The sequence below is a fragment of the Bactrocera tryoni genome, chromosome 5 (genome assembly GCF_016617805.1).
Source record: "Bactrocera tryoni isolate S06 chromosome 5, CSIRO_BtryS06_freeze2, whole genome shotgun sequence".
In the NCBI taxonomy this organism is placed as follows: domain Eukaryota; kingdom Metazoa; phylum Arthropoda; class Insecta; order Diptera; family Tephritidae; genus Bactrocera; species Bactrocera tryoni.
In genome coordinates, this window is record NC_052503.1 from 20,998,782 (window position 1) to 21,015,827 (window position 17,046).

General features: G+C 33.3%; 9 protein-coding genes across 9 annotated transcripts; 4 read left to right on the forward strand and 5 right to left on the reverse strand.

Moving 5' to 3' along the window:
• Positions 1 to 247: 247 nt before the first annotated feature.
• On the reverse strand, positions 248 to 3,338 carry LOC120778013 (female-specific protein transformer-like). The gene is made up of 5 exons (XM_040109679.1): positions 3,213 to 3,338; positions 2,929 to 3,135; positions 1,715 to 1,860; positions 932 to 1,636; positions 248 to 780 (listed from the first exon to the last, which is right to left on the reverse strand). The coding sequence occupies exons 2-5, from the start codon at positions 3,071 to 3,073 to the stop codon at positions 550 to 552; spliced, it is 1,227 nt and encodes a 408-aa protein (XP_039965613.1). The 5' UTR covers positions 3,074 to 3,135; positions 3,213 to 3,338; the 3' UTR covers positions 248 to 549.
• A 388-nt stretch (positions 3,339 to 3,726) lies between these two features.
• On the forward strand, positions 3,727 to 5,461 carry LOC120778181. Its single transcript, XM_040109918.1, has 3 exons — positions 3,727 to 4,061; positions 4,120 to 4,250; positions 4,925 to 5,461. The coding sequence occupies exons 1-3, from the start codon at positions 3,838 to 3,840 to the stop codon at positions 5,275 to 5,277; spliced, it is 708 nt and encodes a 235-aa protein (XP_039965852.1). The 5' UTR covers positions 3,727 to 3,837; the 3' UTR covers positions 5,278 to 5,461.
• An 81-nt stretch (positions 5,462 to 5,542) lies between these two features.
• On the reverse strand, positions 5,543 to 6,872 carry LOC120778182. Its single transcript, XM_040109919.1, has 3 exons — positions 6,673 to 6,872; positions 6,203 to 6,602; positions 5,543 to 6,150 (listed from the first exon to the last, which is right to left on the reverse strand). The coding sequence occupies exons 1-3, from the start codon at positions 6,850 to 6,852 to the stop codon at positions 6,044 to 6,046; spliced, it is 687 nt and encodes a 228-aa protein (XP_039965853.1). The 5' UTR covers positions 6,853 to 6,872; the 3' UTR covers positions 5,543 to 6,043.
• A 965-nt stretch (positions 6,873 to 7,837) lies between these two features.
• LOC120778187 (dehydrogenase/reductase SDR family member 4) lies at positions 7,838 to 9,229 on the forward strand. Its single transcript, XM_040109924.1, has 5 exons — positions 7,838 to 8,001; positions 8,075 to 8,204; positions 8,270 to 8,672; positions 8,787 to 8,921; positions 8,982 to 9,229. The coding sequence occupies exons 1-5, from the start codon at positions 7,947 to 7,949 to the stop codon at positions 9,150 to 9,152; spliced, it is 894 nt and encodes a 297-aa protein (XP_039965858.1). The 5' UTR covers positions 7,838 to 7,946; the 3' UTR covers positions 9,153 to 9,229.
• LOC120778188 (charged multivesicular body protein 2b-B) lies at positions 9,216 to 10,078 on the reverse strand. The gene has a single exon (XM_040109926.1). It carries the CDS (start codon positions 9,941 to 9,943, stop codon positions 9,308 to 9,310), a length of 636 nt encoding a protein of 211 aa, XP_039965860.1. The 5' UTR covers positions 9,944 to 10,078; the 3' UTR covers positions 9,216 to 9,307.
• A 255-nt stretch (positions 10,079 to 10,333) lies between these two features.
• Positions 10,334 to 12,810, forward strand: LOC120777778 (pentatricopeptide repeat-containing protein 1, mitochondrial). Its single transcript, XM_040109299.1, has 4 exons — positions 10,334 to 11,318; positions 11,387 to 12,109; positions 12,174 to 12,348; positions 12,407 to 12,810. The coding sequence occupies exons 1-4, from the start codon at positions 10,408 to 10,410 to the stop codon at positions 12,713 to 12,715; spliced, it is 2,118 nt and encodes a 705-aa protein (XP_039965233.1). The 5' UTR covers positions 10,334 to 10,407; the 3' UTR covers positions 12,716 to 12,810.
• LOC120777779 (EKC/KEOPS complex subunit TP53RK) lies at positions 12,708 to 13,571 on the reverse strand. The gene has a single exon (XM_040109300.1). It carries the CDS (start codon positions 13,501 to 13,503, stop codon positions 12,820 to 12,822), a length of 684 nt encoding a protein of 227 aa, XP_039965234.1. The 5' UTR covers positions 13,504 to 13,571; the 3' UTR covers positions 12,708 to 12,819.
• A 284-nt stretch (positions 13,572 to 13,855) lies between these two features.
• On the forward strand, positions 13,856 to 14,564 carry LOC120778026 (protein Asterix). Its single transcript, XM_040109699.1, has 3 exons — positions 13,856 to 14,050; positions 14,115 to 14,230; positions 14,298 to 14,564. The coding sequence occupies exons 1-3, from the start codon at positions 13,930 to 13,932 to the stop codon at positions 14,391 to 14,393; spliced, it is 333 nt and encodes a 110-aa protein (XP_039965633.1). The 5' UTR covers positions 13,856 to 13,929; the 3' UTR covers positions 14,394 to 14,564.
• LOC120778025 (ubiquitin thioesterase OTU1) lies at positions 14,545 to 16,214 on the reverse strand. The gene is made up of 2 exons (XM_040109698.1): positions 15,253 to 16,214; positions 14,545 to 15,185 (listed from the first exon to the last, which is right to left on the reverse strand). The coding sequence occupies exons 1-2, from the start codon at positions 16,060 to 16,062 to the stop codon at positions 14,973 to 14,975; spliced, it is 1,023 nt and encodes a 340-aa protein (XP_039965632.1). The 5' UTR covers positions 16,063 to 16,214; the 3' UTR covers positions 14,545 to 14,972.
• Between the last annotated feature and the right edge of the window lie 832 nt (positions 16,215 to 17,046).

Sequence of the window (17,046 nt, forward strand, 5' to 3'; positions counted from 1 at the left end):
AGATATAACTCCTCCTTTACTAGTGTATTTATTTAATATTTTTCAAATCAAAATATGAAATATGCTGTTCTCTACATATTCTATTTATTATTTTATTATATTATTTTATTTTATATTTCCATAATTCTGTATTTTTGATCAAAAGATTGAAAACAATGTCAAATAATCATAATTGCTCTATTCATATATATAAATATATATATAAATATATATATGTATATATATTTGTAAATAAAAGAAAATCAAATACAAAAATAAGTGTATTTTTAAATTTACTTGCTTTTTGAAACTTAAAATCGAAAAAAATCTAATATAAAATTTTATTACGAATGCGAAAAATATTTTTTAATCCTTGAATTTCACTTTCGATCAGAAAATATAAATTGAAAATTTAATTCTATTTATATGCAATTACACACCAGAAGTTATTAAATTTTAACTACAACTACCAAATGTGGTACAATAAATAGAAAAGAGTAAAATCAATAATTCTTACGCTTGATATATCTATATAGTATCCAAATTTAATCTACGTGTATTACCCATAATTTATGTATTTTTTGATCGAAAATTGGGTCGCCAAGGGCGTGTTGCACCATATTGTACAGGTAATCTATAACCAGGTCCACCGTAACGTATTGGTTGTGGAGGTAATCCATAAGGTGGCATTGGGTGCCGCATTGGTGGTAAAACAGCAGGCACGAAAGTAGGCATAGGATAAGTGGGTGTTCCATATCGTGATGTCTGGGGTGCCCACTGCGTTGTAGTTGGCCAGGTTGGCTGTATCAACGAAAAAAAAACTCTTAATTATTACGAACATTGTTTACAGATATAGACAAATTATTGTATTGTTGTTGCAAAGAACTAAGCTGTAATAGCTATTAGGAAGATGTCATTCATATATTATACAACCCAACTATAATTAACTTACATAACCATAATTAATAAAATCCGCTGGAACCGGCACGGGTATGGTTATGATTTGCGGTTGTGACAGATTTCTTTCGCCATTCCCATTCTGTTCTTCATTCTCATTATAACGATATTTATGGCGTTCGCTATTTTGCGTTCCTATGCGCGACGAACGGTCACGTGAACGAGTGCGTGATCTTGAATGTGTACGAGAACTTCGGGATCTACGCACATTTTTGCCACGATCATCTGATCTATGTTGATAGTGCCTCGGTGTCCCATGCAAATCCTTATCTGCACGTGATTTTTCTCTTTCCCGTTCGCGTTTACTATTGTCACCCCATTCACGATCCATTGAAATTGACCGACGACGAAAATTAGTTCGACGAGCTGGTGAACGTTGTTTAGTTTTCAATGAATCTCGAGAGTGAGATCGTGAGCGTGACCTTGAAATACTACGCCTGCGTCGAAATTTGGATGACGCTAGAGGCGATTTATTTCTTGTCGATCCATATTTACGACGAATTCTGTCTCGCTCTCTTACTTGGTCTACAAAATATGGAATTTTTTCAGAGGTTTTTCGGCGACGATTTGGTGGTGGTGATGCGTCACGTCGAGCTGCATATTTGTCATCACTAATAGGATTCGTCGTTTTCGTGCGTCGAGTGGTCTCTTTCTCTAGGTTGTTGTGATATTTTCGATAACGCTCTGGGCTACTGGAATCCTTAATAAATTGATATTAATTAAAAACTTTGGTTTCTATTTAAATATCAGCATATGCAAATATTTATAATTCACTTACAGTCGAAATGTGGCGCTCTTTTCGCCCTCGATTTGAAATATCCTCTGTGGTGCTTTGCTTTTCGCTTTTGTCTTCTGCGATATTTATAGCATTATCCGGATTCACCACGATATCATCTCTTTGAAACAAAGGCTTTGAACCTTCACCTGTGAATATGGTTAATGTCACTATTAATGATTTATAAATATAAATTTGGTTTATATATCAACAATTTTTCATCGCAGCTTTCAGCTTTTTGTTGAATAATTATAATGGTATTTTTTACGATTCAAATCATTTAATTGTTACTCAACGAAATATTTTAATTCAAATTTTAAAACAAAATTATATACTAAGATTAGAATAAGAAAGAACTTTGTAAAGTTTTATTAAAAAGATTAAAATTTAAGTCTCCAGTCACTATTTAAAGATCATATTTCAAACGTTAAAGTGAATTCAAACGAGACGTTCAAATTTCGATTAAACAGTAATTAACTTTAAATTTCGATCACGTATTTAAACTACAGAATATGAAATTTTATATTTATTTACATCATCTAATAGGTTTGAGTTGATTGTTGTAATCCGCATGTGCCAGAAGATATCAATATCCAAATTGTCTGAGTTCATGGAATGTTGATTGATGTTTGTGTTGTTTTGTAATTTTTGCAGGGAGTATTACTTCATGGTTTGTTGATTGTAGTATACGGCTGCTTCTAAAGGCTAGAAAATAATTTTGTTTATTTGAAAAAAAGTATATATACATAGTTTTATTAACAGCAGATCGTCCAATCCTTGCCTTTTCACTCACTATGAGGCAGTGAGTGCGATTCTCACAAATGTTTTGATCTTTGAATTAACAAAATTTTTTAGTGTTAATTTTTTGTATATTCTATACAAACTTTAAATACGTTAACACTAAGATTTCAATACTTTTAGACACTAATACTACACACTCTGAAAAATTATTCAATATTTTTAAAAACTTACCTTAATACTTTAGAGAAAAATATAATACCGCACCTTTATTTCTAGTTTATACTCACTTTATTATACCAGTTGCATGTGTTGATTGTAGTTTTTCCGCAAGAATATTTTCCATATTGCTCCAAATTATCCTGGTATGTTGATTGGTGCGTCATTTGAGCAAGCTAACACCTTGTCTCATTTAAGTTCGCCTCAAGATCTGATAGCATTTCTTAATATCACTATATTTAGTAAGTAATTAGAATTACCGAATCTACGCTTAATAACAACTTCGTCTGGAACTAAACTGCGTTCTATAGCGTGAGGACCCTTCCTAATTGAGCCAATGGGCACATGTTGCTTAATTTGAATTTTGCTTGATGTTGCAAACAGTTTTGGAGTGTTGGAATTCATGTTGAAGGCTGCCTTAAATGATATTTTTACGAAATGTGTTGGTTGTAGATATTAGATCCTTCCTACGGGAAAAGGAAATTTGCTTGTGTTACATGACTTCATTATTTTATTTATGATGAACTATTTTCAAATTAATTACGTTTGTGTTGTTTCTACATAACAATGCACAAATATTTGTGAACAAAAGAATAATATCAGAAAAATAAAGATAAATCAGTGAATTGAACTTATAATATACAATAGTTTGTCGCGATGGCGTTCAATAGATATGTGTTTTTCCTATCGCATCAAAAATATCTCATCACAGCGATTACTTTGTTACGTCAACGCAAGTAACTGTCATATCGTGTTCACGTTAACGATGTCAAAGTCAGAGCCGTTATCTAAATGTCTGTTAAGCGCTAACCAGAACTTTATCGGCAACATGTTGAAAAAACATTTTCTTATTGCCCTTAGATGTGATTTCCATGACCACAGCATATAGAAATTATTATTGATTATCAAGTTGCTTGTAGCTTACGTCACGTCTATGCATTTAAATAAATTTTGACAAGTAGTTTGCGTGATCAACTTGAAACCAAAATTTTTGACCGTATATCTGTATCGTTAGTACGGCAACAACGAAATTGTGTAGATCAGCTGTTTGATACGTCGCTGCCATCTCCAAAATGCTCAAGAATGTGTGTTTACAGCTTCAAAGTGCAATAAACTAAACAAACAAATAAAGTGAAAAAATTTAGTGTAATAATTTTGCAAAAGTGAAAATGGCAAGTGGGGATATTGTTATGAAAAAAAAGCGGGTAGTGTGGAACGAGGCTGCCGAAACCGATTTAGTACAGTTGTGGCAAGAAAAAATGCTAAAATTTCAATCAACTAGAAAGAATAGCCACATTTACGAAGAGATGTCCAGAGAAATGAACACAGCTGGCCACAATTATACGGCCACAGAAATAAAAATTAAAATGCATAATTTTACTAACAAATACAAGTAGGTTATAAGTGAAGAAGTAAAATTTTATAATAAATAATTTGTTGTATATTTTTAGGAAAGAGAAACGGAAAGTTGGTGTATTCGGTGGCTCGTCTTCGGCTTGGAAGCATTATGCTGCGGTCCACCAAGCGATAGGTGGCTACAAAAGCTTCTGCTCCGACGAGCTTGTCGAGGACAGCATTATGGGTAAGTTGTAACTATATTGGAGTAGTCCATAATTCGCCGTATATTTTTAATAAATATAACGAAACATTAGTTTGTACTATATCGCTAATTTAATGCAAGAGGTAAATTTTAAAATGACCTTCCCCGAATTCGCAGTTAAAAAGGTTATGTACTGATAGATGAGGTTCTCCAGATTAAGAACATATATACATAAGTATATAGCTTCCGCTAACTTACGGTTTTTGAGATATTTGAATTTAATGTTAAAAAATTTTACTATTTAAAATGCACGTTTCTTCGATTTATAGTGAATTTAGCACTTGTATTTTTGACTTTTATATCCATTTACACTTTACTAATTCGGTTCTACAAATTTATTTTATATTAAATAATGCAAAATTTTTAAAATTTAAAAAATTTAATTCAATATTTAACTTTTGTTCTCACTCTAGCAAATAACCAATGTTACCTTATCGACATATTTTATTAAGGAACCAAATAAAGAAAACAAATAATACCCCAAGTAAAAAACACTTTAAAAAACTATTAGCTTTTCGCGTCGAAATCTTTTCTGCATTGGCTGATGTTATTGTTGTTTTTGCGTCAGAATTCAATGAAACGGCGTTTTATGGAATATTTCTCAGTGACTTTATTTGTTTGTTGTCATTGTCTTTGATATGTATGTTTATTTTCAGTGGATACTGACGAAATAGGGTCATTTCCTGTAGAGGTTAAAAACGAAGCAGAATCGTCACTTTCGAGTCTTGGCGAACCACCGAGTCCAATCGAATCTCCGAATCCATTCGCTCCTCGGAGTCCTGCCGCATCGTCTTCCGACCCTTCCAATCTCCCCTCATCCAGAGACGCTAGAAAAATTAAAAAGAAAACAGCAGTGTCAGTAATGGAGGAAATGAGAAAGGATTTTTTGAAGGCGACTCAGGCGATGAATGATGCCGATGAAAAACGGCTACTTATTTTAGAAAAATATGCCAAAGACATTAGCGAGATGAAGGATGCTTTCATCGACTTCCTTCGCCGCCAAAATTAGTTTTAAAGACTGTTTTATGTTAATTTTTATAAGCATTTTTCATTTTATGTATAATTTTTTTGAGCGCTCTTATGTGTAGTTTACTCATAAGCCATAGTATTATAAAACTACAAATATATACATATGTATGTAGGGGTTCAAAAATATTTCAAAGATGAATGCAACCACTTACCGAAATATGAAACGAACGCTTGTCTTATTTCCTCTGCCCTTGGGCTAACATTTCCAGGAATGTTAGGTTCGTTTTCTGGCAACTGCCGACTTTGGTTTTCGATTTGTTGTGTTGCAATCCACCTTTCAGTAATTTCATCTTTCTCTTCATTCAAAAAGTTGTGCAATACACAGCACGCTTTAATGACAGCTTTTGTGTTGGCCATGTGGTTTTCAAAGCCTTTGCCAACTCGCCTAAACCTTGCCTTTAAATGATCGAAAGCTGTCTCGACGACTCTATGGCATTTCGAGAGTGCATTGTTATATTTTTTCTCATTCAAAGGTTGGTTTTTGCGAAATGGATATGGCTTCAGCAAATGTTCATCAAGTTTGAACGCAGAGTCACCCAACAGAACGACTGGAACATTAACCGACGATATTTGCCTACTCATGTCATTAAATAAGCTAGATTGTACTAACTGGCATTTTAAAGATGAACTCTCAAATATTGAAGAGTCATTACAACTGCCTGGACTACCGACGTTAATGTATATAAAGCGACATCTATAATATTAAAGAAATACGCCAGGAGTTCGAACGAGCTTCATGAACAAACTTACCTTGCATCAACTAAAGCCAGAAGAACTGTGGAATACCAGCCCTTATCATTATAGTAATCCATAGCATCTTCTGCTGTTGGATGAACTTCTATGTGACATCCATCTTAAACATAAAAATTAAAAAACAATCAATTGTAAACAGTTGAACTTCTTACCGATAGCTCCTAACACTTGAGGAAAACCCAATGACTCAAAACCATTTAAATACTCCCGCAATTGAATTTCGTTCATTGGGAATTTATTCAAATATAAAGGCCACAAACATCGCCAGACTTCACGACAGAACTCAATTAGAATTGTGCAAACAGAGCTTTTCCCAATTCCAAACATATTTCCAATTGTACGGTAATCGGCAGAAGACCCTAAAGCATATACAGCAATTGCAATACGTTTTTCTAATTGAATGGACTTTCGGTAGTTAGTGTTTTTCCTCTCTAAGCCTTTCAACATAATACACAATTTATTGAATGATTGGCGCTTCATTCGGAAGTTGCTTTTAAAAAACTCGTCTGAATTCACCTGGCAATCGACTTCCCAAAACATTTGCCTACGAGCCTAAAATATACGTATTTTAATTAAACGAACGACATTGTAATACATGTAATTCCAATATTTATGTACATGCCTTCATCCAAATAGACCTTGTTGAATTTGCTCCATATTGACTAGCTATTTTGAGCATTGTATGGGCCAGCAGCAAACGTCTCATTGCTAGGCGCTCAAAATCAAAAATCTCCACCATTATTTCCATTGAATGGAGAATATTTATAAAAAAAAATACAACTTTTATAACAAAGTACGACATCACAATGTTTTCTTTTAATAAATTTTAAACGATGTGAATTTTTTAATGTCAAAAACAATTGTTTTATAAATCACCAAAAGCAATAAAAAAGTCTAGATTAGTTTAAATTCAAATCAATCACTTAAAATTTTTGGCGGGAACATGATATAAGAAAATTTAATTTAAGATACATTTACACTTTTATTAAAGTAGTTCAAATCTACTAATAAAGGAGAGGGCTATTGCTTTTGTAAATTGAGGATTCTTTAGTCTTATACTAGTTATTTAATCCTGTTTCGATCGATCATATAAACAATATTTAGTTGAGTTGATTCTTGCACTCTTATACATATGTAAATAATGGCTGGGATTTCGAATGGGTATGTAGCGATAGACGAAGTTCTCAAGATTAAGAAAATATAAATATATAGTTGACGCTGACTTATGTTTTTTGAGATATTTGCATTTAAATTTAGCAATATTTGGCTGAAACACAAATCTGTGGATTAAATTTATTTTGTAGTTGTTGCGATGCCGTTTGATAGATATGTGCTTTTTCTATCGAATACAAAAAAGCTTATCACAACGATTACTTTACTACGTCAACGCTAGCAACGACACGATAGTGTCTAACGCATAACGATATCAAAATAAACGCAACACCATTTAAAAATTATTTTAAACAGATTTATTAATTTTGCAATAAATTACTTCTCTGAAATAAAAATTACTTATTTGCATTTTGTGTACCTTTTAGTTGAATTAAAAAATAGCACGTATATAATAAATATATTTAGTGTATCAGTTATTTAGATAAACAACATTTTGTTGAGTAGATTATTTTATTTTTTAAATAATAAAGTCTAATATTGATTTTAACCAAGGCCTATAACAACGAAATTTGTCAAATAAATATTATGAAATGAAATTCAGAAATGTTACCTTTTAAGGGTTAAGAAACCGGTGTTAATAGTACTGTAAATTAAAATACATACATATATATTATTTATTAATTCAAGATTTCACGGGTCGTGATTTAATAAGGAGCTTAATCCGCTCTAATTTTTATCGCCAGTGAGGTTCAGTTCAAAGGATAAGAATCCGAATCTGAAAAAATGTTCCTTATCAGAAGACAACTTGTAACAAAAGCAAAAAGTGTTTACGTTGGAGGTAAGTTAATGTGCATAATGTTTAAAGTTCAATCTCATTGATTAAAGGTTAAATGCAAATATTTTTCAACTAGCTAATGTACCTGGTGTAACTTTAAATATTTGTCATAAACGCTTATCAAGTAGTGGAATTCATACAGCAACAGAGAAAAATATGAAACGTTTAGAAGGAAAGGTAGCAATCGTTACAGCTTCTACGGATGGGTATGTTGATCATAAATAATGTATTTGTTACTAGGCAAAAATGTGTACATTATTACCTTTACTAGAATTGGATTTGCAATTGCTAAACGTTTGGCCGAGGATGGTGCGGCTGTGGTAATCAGTAGCCGTAAGGAGCGAAATGTTGAAAATGCGGTTGAACGTTTACGAAAGCTAAATCTTAAAGTTACTGGTTTAAAATGTCATGTGGGAGAAGCACAAGATAGGAAACGACTATTTGAGGAAACTATACGTACTTATGGAAAATTAAATATTTTGGTATCTAATGCCGCTACAAATCCAGTAGTGGGTGGCGTGTTGGAATGCGAGGAAGGCGTCTGGGATAAAATATTCGACGTGAATGTTAAATCTTCCTATTTACTTGCAAAAGAGGCATTGCCTTATTTACGAAAGGAACAAGGTTCCAATATAGTTTTTGTGTCCTCCATAGCGGGCTACGATGCTTTCAATGTATGTACATAAATATACATACATATGTATATGTATGTTTTATTTGTTTCTAATCATTAAGATAAGAAGATAAGATCATCTAATCATTATATCTTAAATAAGAATTTTTTATAGTTGCTAGGTGCATACTCCGTTAGTAAGACAGCTTTAATTGGTTTAACTAAAGCTGCATCCAAAGAGTTGGCTCCTGAAGGAATTCGAGTAAATTGCTTGGCACCAGGAATTATTAAAACCAAATTCTCAAGTGCGGTATGTATGATAAATGTAAAGTAAGTGTAAAAAGAGTAACATAGATATTTTTTTCATTAGCTGCACGAAACCGAATCGGCTAATAACGCAGCAGTCTCAAATATACCCATGGGACGTCTGGGTGCCCCAGAAGAAATGGGTGGAATAGTATCATTTTTAGTTTCTGATGATGCTTCTTATATTACAGGCGAATCGATTGTCGCTGGTGGTGGTATGTCAGCTAGACTATAAAGTTAATCCATTTATGTGAAATTTAAAGATTGTTAATCGTTTGGGTTATAAGTAAAATATATATATCTTAAGCAATAGCATTTTATTTAAAATCCACATGATCATAAGGGTTACATTTATAAAAACTAACTTATTTTATAGACTTACAGAAATAACTAAGTGGAGCGCAATTTAGCCAATTGAGCTTCAATATCCTTTTCGCTACGTGCACTTTTTTCCAAATCTCCGGAGCCGGTGGACGGAATGTTCGCCATTTTACCTGATATCTCAATACCAATTTCATCCAAAACCTTATTAACAATGGCATCACTTTCTTCTTCATCGCCCGACTCGTTCAGCATGTCATCTAACGTATCGTTTATCATCTCATCTGTCATTTCCATATGCATATTTGCTTTTTGGAAATCTCGAAGATTTGCAGCAATACTTTCCGGCCGCATCACTTTGTTCATATCACCCATTGTTTTGGCAGTGGTTCCCATTGCATCAGCTAGTACTATATTTGTTCCTATATTTTTATTTTGATAACCAATGGATGTAATTTTACTGGTAGCTGCAAATGTTCGAGACTTTTGTTTCCTTATTTCCACAAGTTGTTTCGCCAATATGCGGCATACATCATTATTGCCTTGTGCCGCAGCCTTTTTTATTTCTTGCTGCAGCTTGCGTTCCTCCTCTTCTAGTTTTCGGCGCTCACGCTCTATGTCCCGATTGGCTTTTCGTAGGTTTTTGTCATTTTCCCTTTGCTGTTCTTTAACAGTTGGTTTTTTGCCAAATAAATTGTTAAACATTTTTAAGTTAATCTAACTTTTGGTTGAAAATTATGACGCGTGTGAGTCACCAAACGACATTCACAAATAAAAACATTTGATGCGGAATTGACAATGAAAACAAACAGAAAACAGTTGATACAGTACAGCTGAGACAGCCTATATGTATAGGATTGGCAACTCTGACGTTATCAATTCATGGCGCATTTCAAAAAATTTGTATGTGCCTTGTTGGGAAAAATTTAAAGTTTTTTGAAAAATATAATGAAATATTGAATTCAAGAATACATTGAATCGGATACATCAATGAAGATAGTAAAGTTCTAAACATATTTTAAATGTTTTTTTTTGTTGATAATAAGATTGAAAATTTTGAGCAACTAATTTTAGCTGTAACCTGGCCACTCTAATCAGTAATGAATAAAACAGCATGTAATTTGAAAGAGTTTATATAAATATAACACAGATACTTTGAAATAAATAAAATGGCCATTCGTTTGCTCCGTGTTGGAGCTTTGCGTCAGTTCTGGTATACGAGCAATAAGGTGTCGCAGGAATTTCGTCACAATGAGTGCCTTAAATTAAAATACAGTATTTACAGTTTGTTTGAAGAGTCAAAGTGTGTCCGTAAACTGCATATTAAAACATATGATAAAGATGCCGGTTTGGAAGAGCAACGACAAGCTAACAAGGAACAACAGACTCTTCCAGACCATAAGCCATTTCGAAATGAGAATTCGTCGAAAGAAGATAATCTAAATAGTCATTTAGACCATTTTGTGGAAAAATTGAACGACGCTGATATATTTGGTAACAATCAAACATCTGAGATCAAAGAAGATGCTGGAGATGTTATGGAAGATGAATATACAAATAATCCTAAAAGCAGAGCATTGCGAACAATTGATTACGCACGTCTTATAAAATCCCATCTAGCCGAGAAACGACTAAAAGATGCAATTGCGGTACTCGAGGTACAAATGTTAAAGCAAGATCGCGCCAAACCTGATGCATACATATATAATTTACTAATAAGCGGATGTGCAAAGGCAGGTTACACGCGTAAAGCATTTAATTTATTTACTAAAATGCGGCAAAGGGGATTAAAAGTGAAAGGCGGTACGTATACGTCACTTTTTAATGCTTGTGCGAATGCTCCATCTACGGTCTACGGCATTGAACAGGCTAATAGATTACGTGAAATAATGATAGAGAAGGGTTATGAACCAAATGTAAAAAATTATAATGCAATGATTAAAGCTTTTGGACGATGTGGTGACGTAAAGACGGCATATTTACTTGCGGATGAGTTAATGGAGAAACAATTGCCTTTGAATGTTGAAACATTTAATTTCTTGTTGCAAGCCTGCGCAAGCGATGTAGAATATGGATTCCGGTAAGAACTCATTTTATAAACACGATTGTAAACATTATTCATTTAAATTTGTTGAAATTTTTCGACAGTCATTGTCTTCTTACTTGGCACAAAATGATGCAGTATGAACTAAAACCCGATTATTACACTTTCAACACTGTTTTACGTTGTGCGAGAGATTGTGGATTTGGTGACTTGAATACTATGGAAAAAGTATTACATCAAATATGTGCAGAACGTGAAGAATTTCTAGCTACGGCTACATCTATAGAAAAAGAGACATCACTCTCTAAAGAAGTATCATCATCTAACGCTCTAGATGTGAATAAGCAATCCCAAGTTATAGAAATTAGAAATAATGCAGAACAGTTAGAAATGCCTAACCTGTTGGCAGCACAACCTCATCTCGGCAGCCTGGTTTCGTTAGCGGAAGTTTCCCGTCCTCACGAACGTTTTTTACTTTTGGGCGGCTTGTCGGGCTTTTTGAATCTTATGAAAGAATGTAAAATTACGCCTGATATTGAAACTTTTACAACATTATTGGAGGTCATACCGCCAACATATGCAGCCGAAAAACAGTTGTTAACATACGTGCGAAAAATTGGTCTAAAAGCAGACATTGACTTTTTTAATATTCTAATAAAAAAACGTTCTATGCGTTTCGACTACGAAGGAGCGAAAGAAGTGATATCAATGATACGGACAGCCGGTTTAGAGCCTGATATTATTACCTATGGTGTGTTAGCGTTAGGATGTCAAACGGAAGTGGAATCCCGAGAATTATTGCAACAGATGAAAGAAAACGGCATACGGTGAGGCAATTATAGTAATATCGAGGTATATAAGTACATTTGTATTACATTTACAACTTTACAGCATGAACATACAAATTTTGGGTGCAATGTTGCGACAAGGAACTGGTAACAGAAATTTCCCATATGTCATTGAAATTTTACAAATAAGTTTGGATGAAAATATCAAACCAAACGAGGTTTTTCTCAAACATCTTCACAATTTTTACGATAGATGTGCGCGCACGATTGATGCAAGGGTAAATTTAATTATAATTATATTTTTTAAATTTTATTTTAATTTTCAATATTTTGTAGTACCCTTCAACAAAAACGAAGTCATTTAGAAGGGGACACGAAAAATTTTGTGCTAAACTGCGCCTCTACTATGAAGAACAGGGAATTGCTGGCTTGAAATTAGAGGATGCAATCAAAAAAATTCGTGAACATCCATATCAACAGTATAAGGACGATGACTCTGAAGGCGTTGAGCCATTAAAAAATCAGAAGCTTTCAAAACAACAAAAAGTTCGAAAGTATATAAAAAAGATTAAAGTTGAAAACTTACGCGATGATTTACAGAATTCTTTACCCAACGAAAAAAACGCACAACAGCGGATAGAATAGTCGAATATGCACTATGTTCTGTATTTTGTTGTGTAAATTAGGATCTAGTCACAATTAAGCTTATCGTAATAAAAAAAATGAAATGAATCTTTTCACACATCTGGTTAGCCAATCATAGTACGTTTCCGTCCGCGCGCCCGTACTTCTTCAAATTTAGCAACAATAGTTCCTTCATCCTTGCCACATTCTTTGCGGTAAGCTTCGAGCAAGTAATCAAATAGATATGGTTGCTCACTGTGTGTGCTGAGAAGCGCTCTTTCCAATACATATAAATCGACACCTTTGTCTTCCGCTCCTTGGTTGTAATGACTTAATCCAAAATCAATAAAAACAATGTCGTACTCTTTAAAATCCTTATTTTCACTTTTGGGATTGATAAGTATGTTAGAAGTTGTAAGGTCACCATGTATTATGTTATTTGCATGAAGTTTTCCAATTATTGTACCGACTTGTGTGCAAAGATTTTTCAAAACTTTTTCCGCTGTCTCTACTGAATGATCAGCTACAACACGTTGAATTAATTCTTTGGCTGTGATGGCTTCTCCAAAATATTCCATATAAATTTTACGTTCATTTAGATCAGTATGCAAAATACGTGGTGCTAATATTCCAGCGTTTTGACATCGAGTAGCCGCTTTTGTTTCTGCTTTGATTCGTTGTCTTGTAATCTGTGTATCCAATTCTGGATGACGATAATGTTTAATGAAACGCTCTTTTACTAAACACTTTTCCCCTTTAAATACACCAAGGTAAAGACGACCTTCTGCGCCTTGCTTTAAAATCTCCATTACCTATCTATCAAGTCAAAAATACACAAATTAATTTAAAAAATTTGTAGAAACCGCTGCAAAAATATATGCATAAATAAGACAATCAGCTGTTTACGCACAAATTGCTAGGGCTACCTGCTCTACGTTTGTTAATAAAATTTATAAAGTTATTTTTCCAAAAAATATTGTTATTACAAAATAATGTATTTAATATAACTCAATAAATTTTTGATTGTATTCACTTTTTAATAGTTCTGTCTGGTTATTTTTTAATCTCAAACCTTTTTTTTAATAATTGTAAGCAATTTGTTTACATTGGTCTTAAATAATCGGTTTGTGTCTTTGCTGTCACTTCAGTTATGACATTTATTTGACAACGACTTTACGTACGAGTGATTAACCTTTTTGTAACAAATAAAAAGTAATTTTAATAAATAAGATAAAATGAGCATGCAAGTGGATCCACGCCGTAAAGAAAAGGTCAACCGCTATAAGGCCCCACAAAACCAAGGTCAAGCGGGAAGTTCCAGCGAAGATCTTATGCCTGACTATATGAATATTTTGGGTATTAATTACATGCAATATTTATATACCATATATACAATTGCAACAAAGTTTTTATTTTTTAGGCATGATATTCTCGATGTGTGGACTGATGATGAAGCTTAAATGGTGTGCTTGGTTTGCTCTATATTGTTCTTGTATTAGCTTTGCTAGTTCAAGAGTCAGTGATGACGCAAAACAGGTAATAAAATATAAAGGTTAAATCAGCAAGATTGTGCTCCTAGTTACTTTCTATCTTCTTTGTTCAGGTTCTCTCGTCTTTTATGTTATCCGTTAGCGCGGTAGTGATGTCATATTTACAAAATCCTGCACCGATGACACCCCCATGGGCACCTGCTCCATAGCGAATTTGGGCAGAATAGCATTCCCTTTTTTAAGTTCACTACATATACATACATATGTATATGCATAAAAATTTTCATGAAAATATAAAACCGTTTGATGCTGCGGAGAATAACGATTTTTAGTTAAATAAAGCATAAATACATTTGGGTATTACATATTTGCAAACCAGAGTAATTTGTTATTAATTTCAAACTATTTGTAAACATCTTAAATATACTTAAAATTCTGGCTTGAAGCAATTTATGCTACTTTTTGGATTAGCTAAGCTACTATAGAACGTTATATGAAACGTTCAAAATATTATTATTTTTTTGCAGATTTAAACTGGGTTAACAAATATCCAGAAATTAACAATTTCATTTAAAAATAATAAGTAATGTCATGAGATGTGAAGTTCTAACGCAGCTATGATGACAATTTTGTGAAAATTATAAGAAAACCGGACGACCCTTCGTTTGTCTCTGGTCTCTCTTATATAATTTTATTCAATCTGTGAATCACAAGTCTTAGGATGTGAGTACGTAATAGGCGAATACGAAGAAAGCGAAGAAATAGAGCGAACTAAATATTACGGCGTATTAAATTTCCCCAAAATTAGTATGACCGGTCGACTTAGCATGTTGCTGTGCCTGCACTTGACCAACCAGCATAACATCGCACTGCAAGCAACGCAGAGAAAATTTATCAACATTGGTAAATTGTCTTGATGATTTTGCTTCGTTAGCTAACTGTTCCGCTTGATGATATACACCCAATTCTTCGATTGGAAATATTGTTGCAGGTGCACCGCCCTGAAATTAAATTAATAAAATATTAAATAAATGAAATGTGTCGATCGGTTCAAAGTTTATTACTTACACCTACTGTTTCCATGTATAAGGGATCGTAATGTATACCGTCGAAGAGTAGAAAGACTCGTAGTCCATAATTTTTATCCTCACCGAAACGATTAATAATAGCATTTTGTATATCTACAACATCGATCTCTATGCCATAATAGTTGGAGAGTATTGAAACTTCAATTGCACCTCCCCACGAATCGGGTTTTTGTATCCATGTGCAATATTCAGAATTTGACTTGCCCAAAACAGCGTCATTAAATTCTTGTGGGTCAGCAGATACAACTTGAGCAATAATATGTCGCATCATTTCACTGCCTTCATTGTCGATTTTGCCATTTAACACAAAACGTATGCTCGTAAAAAGGCAAGAATTATCTGCCGGTACAACCTTTTTGAGTAAAATTCCATTAAAATTTCCGCTGGAACCACTTGGAAGTTCAACGGGTGCTTGTGGACCATTGGCACCTTCTGTCCTTGTAGCTTCAGCAACTACTTGACGTAGTTGCTCTTCCTCTTCTTCGGCTTGCAATCTACGCGCAAGGGCTTCATCATCCTCTAAGCAATAAGCGGCTGTATTTGCTGGTTTCTCTTCGACAATTAATGTTTCACCACTGCTAACTCCTATCGTCGATATAGAATGTGCATTTTGCGATAAATCTAATGGACGAGGCGGAAAACCAGCGAGTATGTGCAATTGTGGTTCCTTCACTTCAGTTAATTGTGAAACTTTTGCTTTCAATTCGCCAATCGTTGTTTTAGCAGTCAAGTCCTTCACAATGAATTGGCCGTTCTTCGATTTTATTTTAACACTAAACGAGCCAGTCATTTTTACACGGTTATTTAGAATTTTTTAAGTTTTTCAGCTTAACGTTTAGTATTTAGCAATGAGGTAATTTTGTTGTAATTGGAAAAATAAAGAAAATTTTCTGGATTTATGCTGATTTTACTTTTCTCCTCTGGACTACACTAGTGTTGCCATTCCAGATTGAAATACACTGAAGAATTGTCAAGAATCTAAATATGTGGAGAGTTATAATAGAGCGTTTAAGGTGATGAAAAGCGTTATATTTATTAAAATATTTATTTATGTATTTTAGTTGGATGTTGTAATTTAATACGAAAGATCTGGTATATTTCAAATCTGTATTTGTAATATCATTCTAGTTATCTTTTTTATACAAATTTTGTAAAAATTATATCAGTATGTGGTATGTTCAATGTAATACTCGGAAATCGATTGTTTGACAGGAAATGGTCGTCAAATCATATGTTACTGATTTAAATAAGCTTGGATAAGAATTTCTCATGACATTGTGATTTTTGAAAGAATTAAAAAAAACATATAATCCATTATAATTGATTTGAAAGTGTGATTTAGTTACTTACAAACTCTGTGTCTATATTCTTCCCACAATAAATTAACATTTACATATATTCCAGCCTTTTGGTAAGTAATTTTATTTTTTTATTTTCTGCAACGACTTGGCATATTTGCGTGCAATATTTACATATGCATACATATGTGCATATACTAGTAATGGTAGAGAATAGTTCCTAATACATTAATTTGTATACGATCGCCAAATGTATTTGGTGGATGGATCTACGTAAGTAGTTCATGTATCAAAATCAATATAAAGCTATACTGTGAATCAGGGTATCGCTTTCTGTCGCCTTTTTTATGCTTGTCATTTTATTTTTTTAACTTTCTTAGTTTATATGGATGAATCGGTTGGTGTGTTGAAGTAAAATTTGTAAGCATATGCAAAAATACGTGAATTACCATTCTTATTGCTCTTCGTGTTCCCAT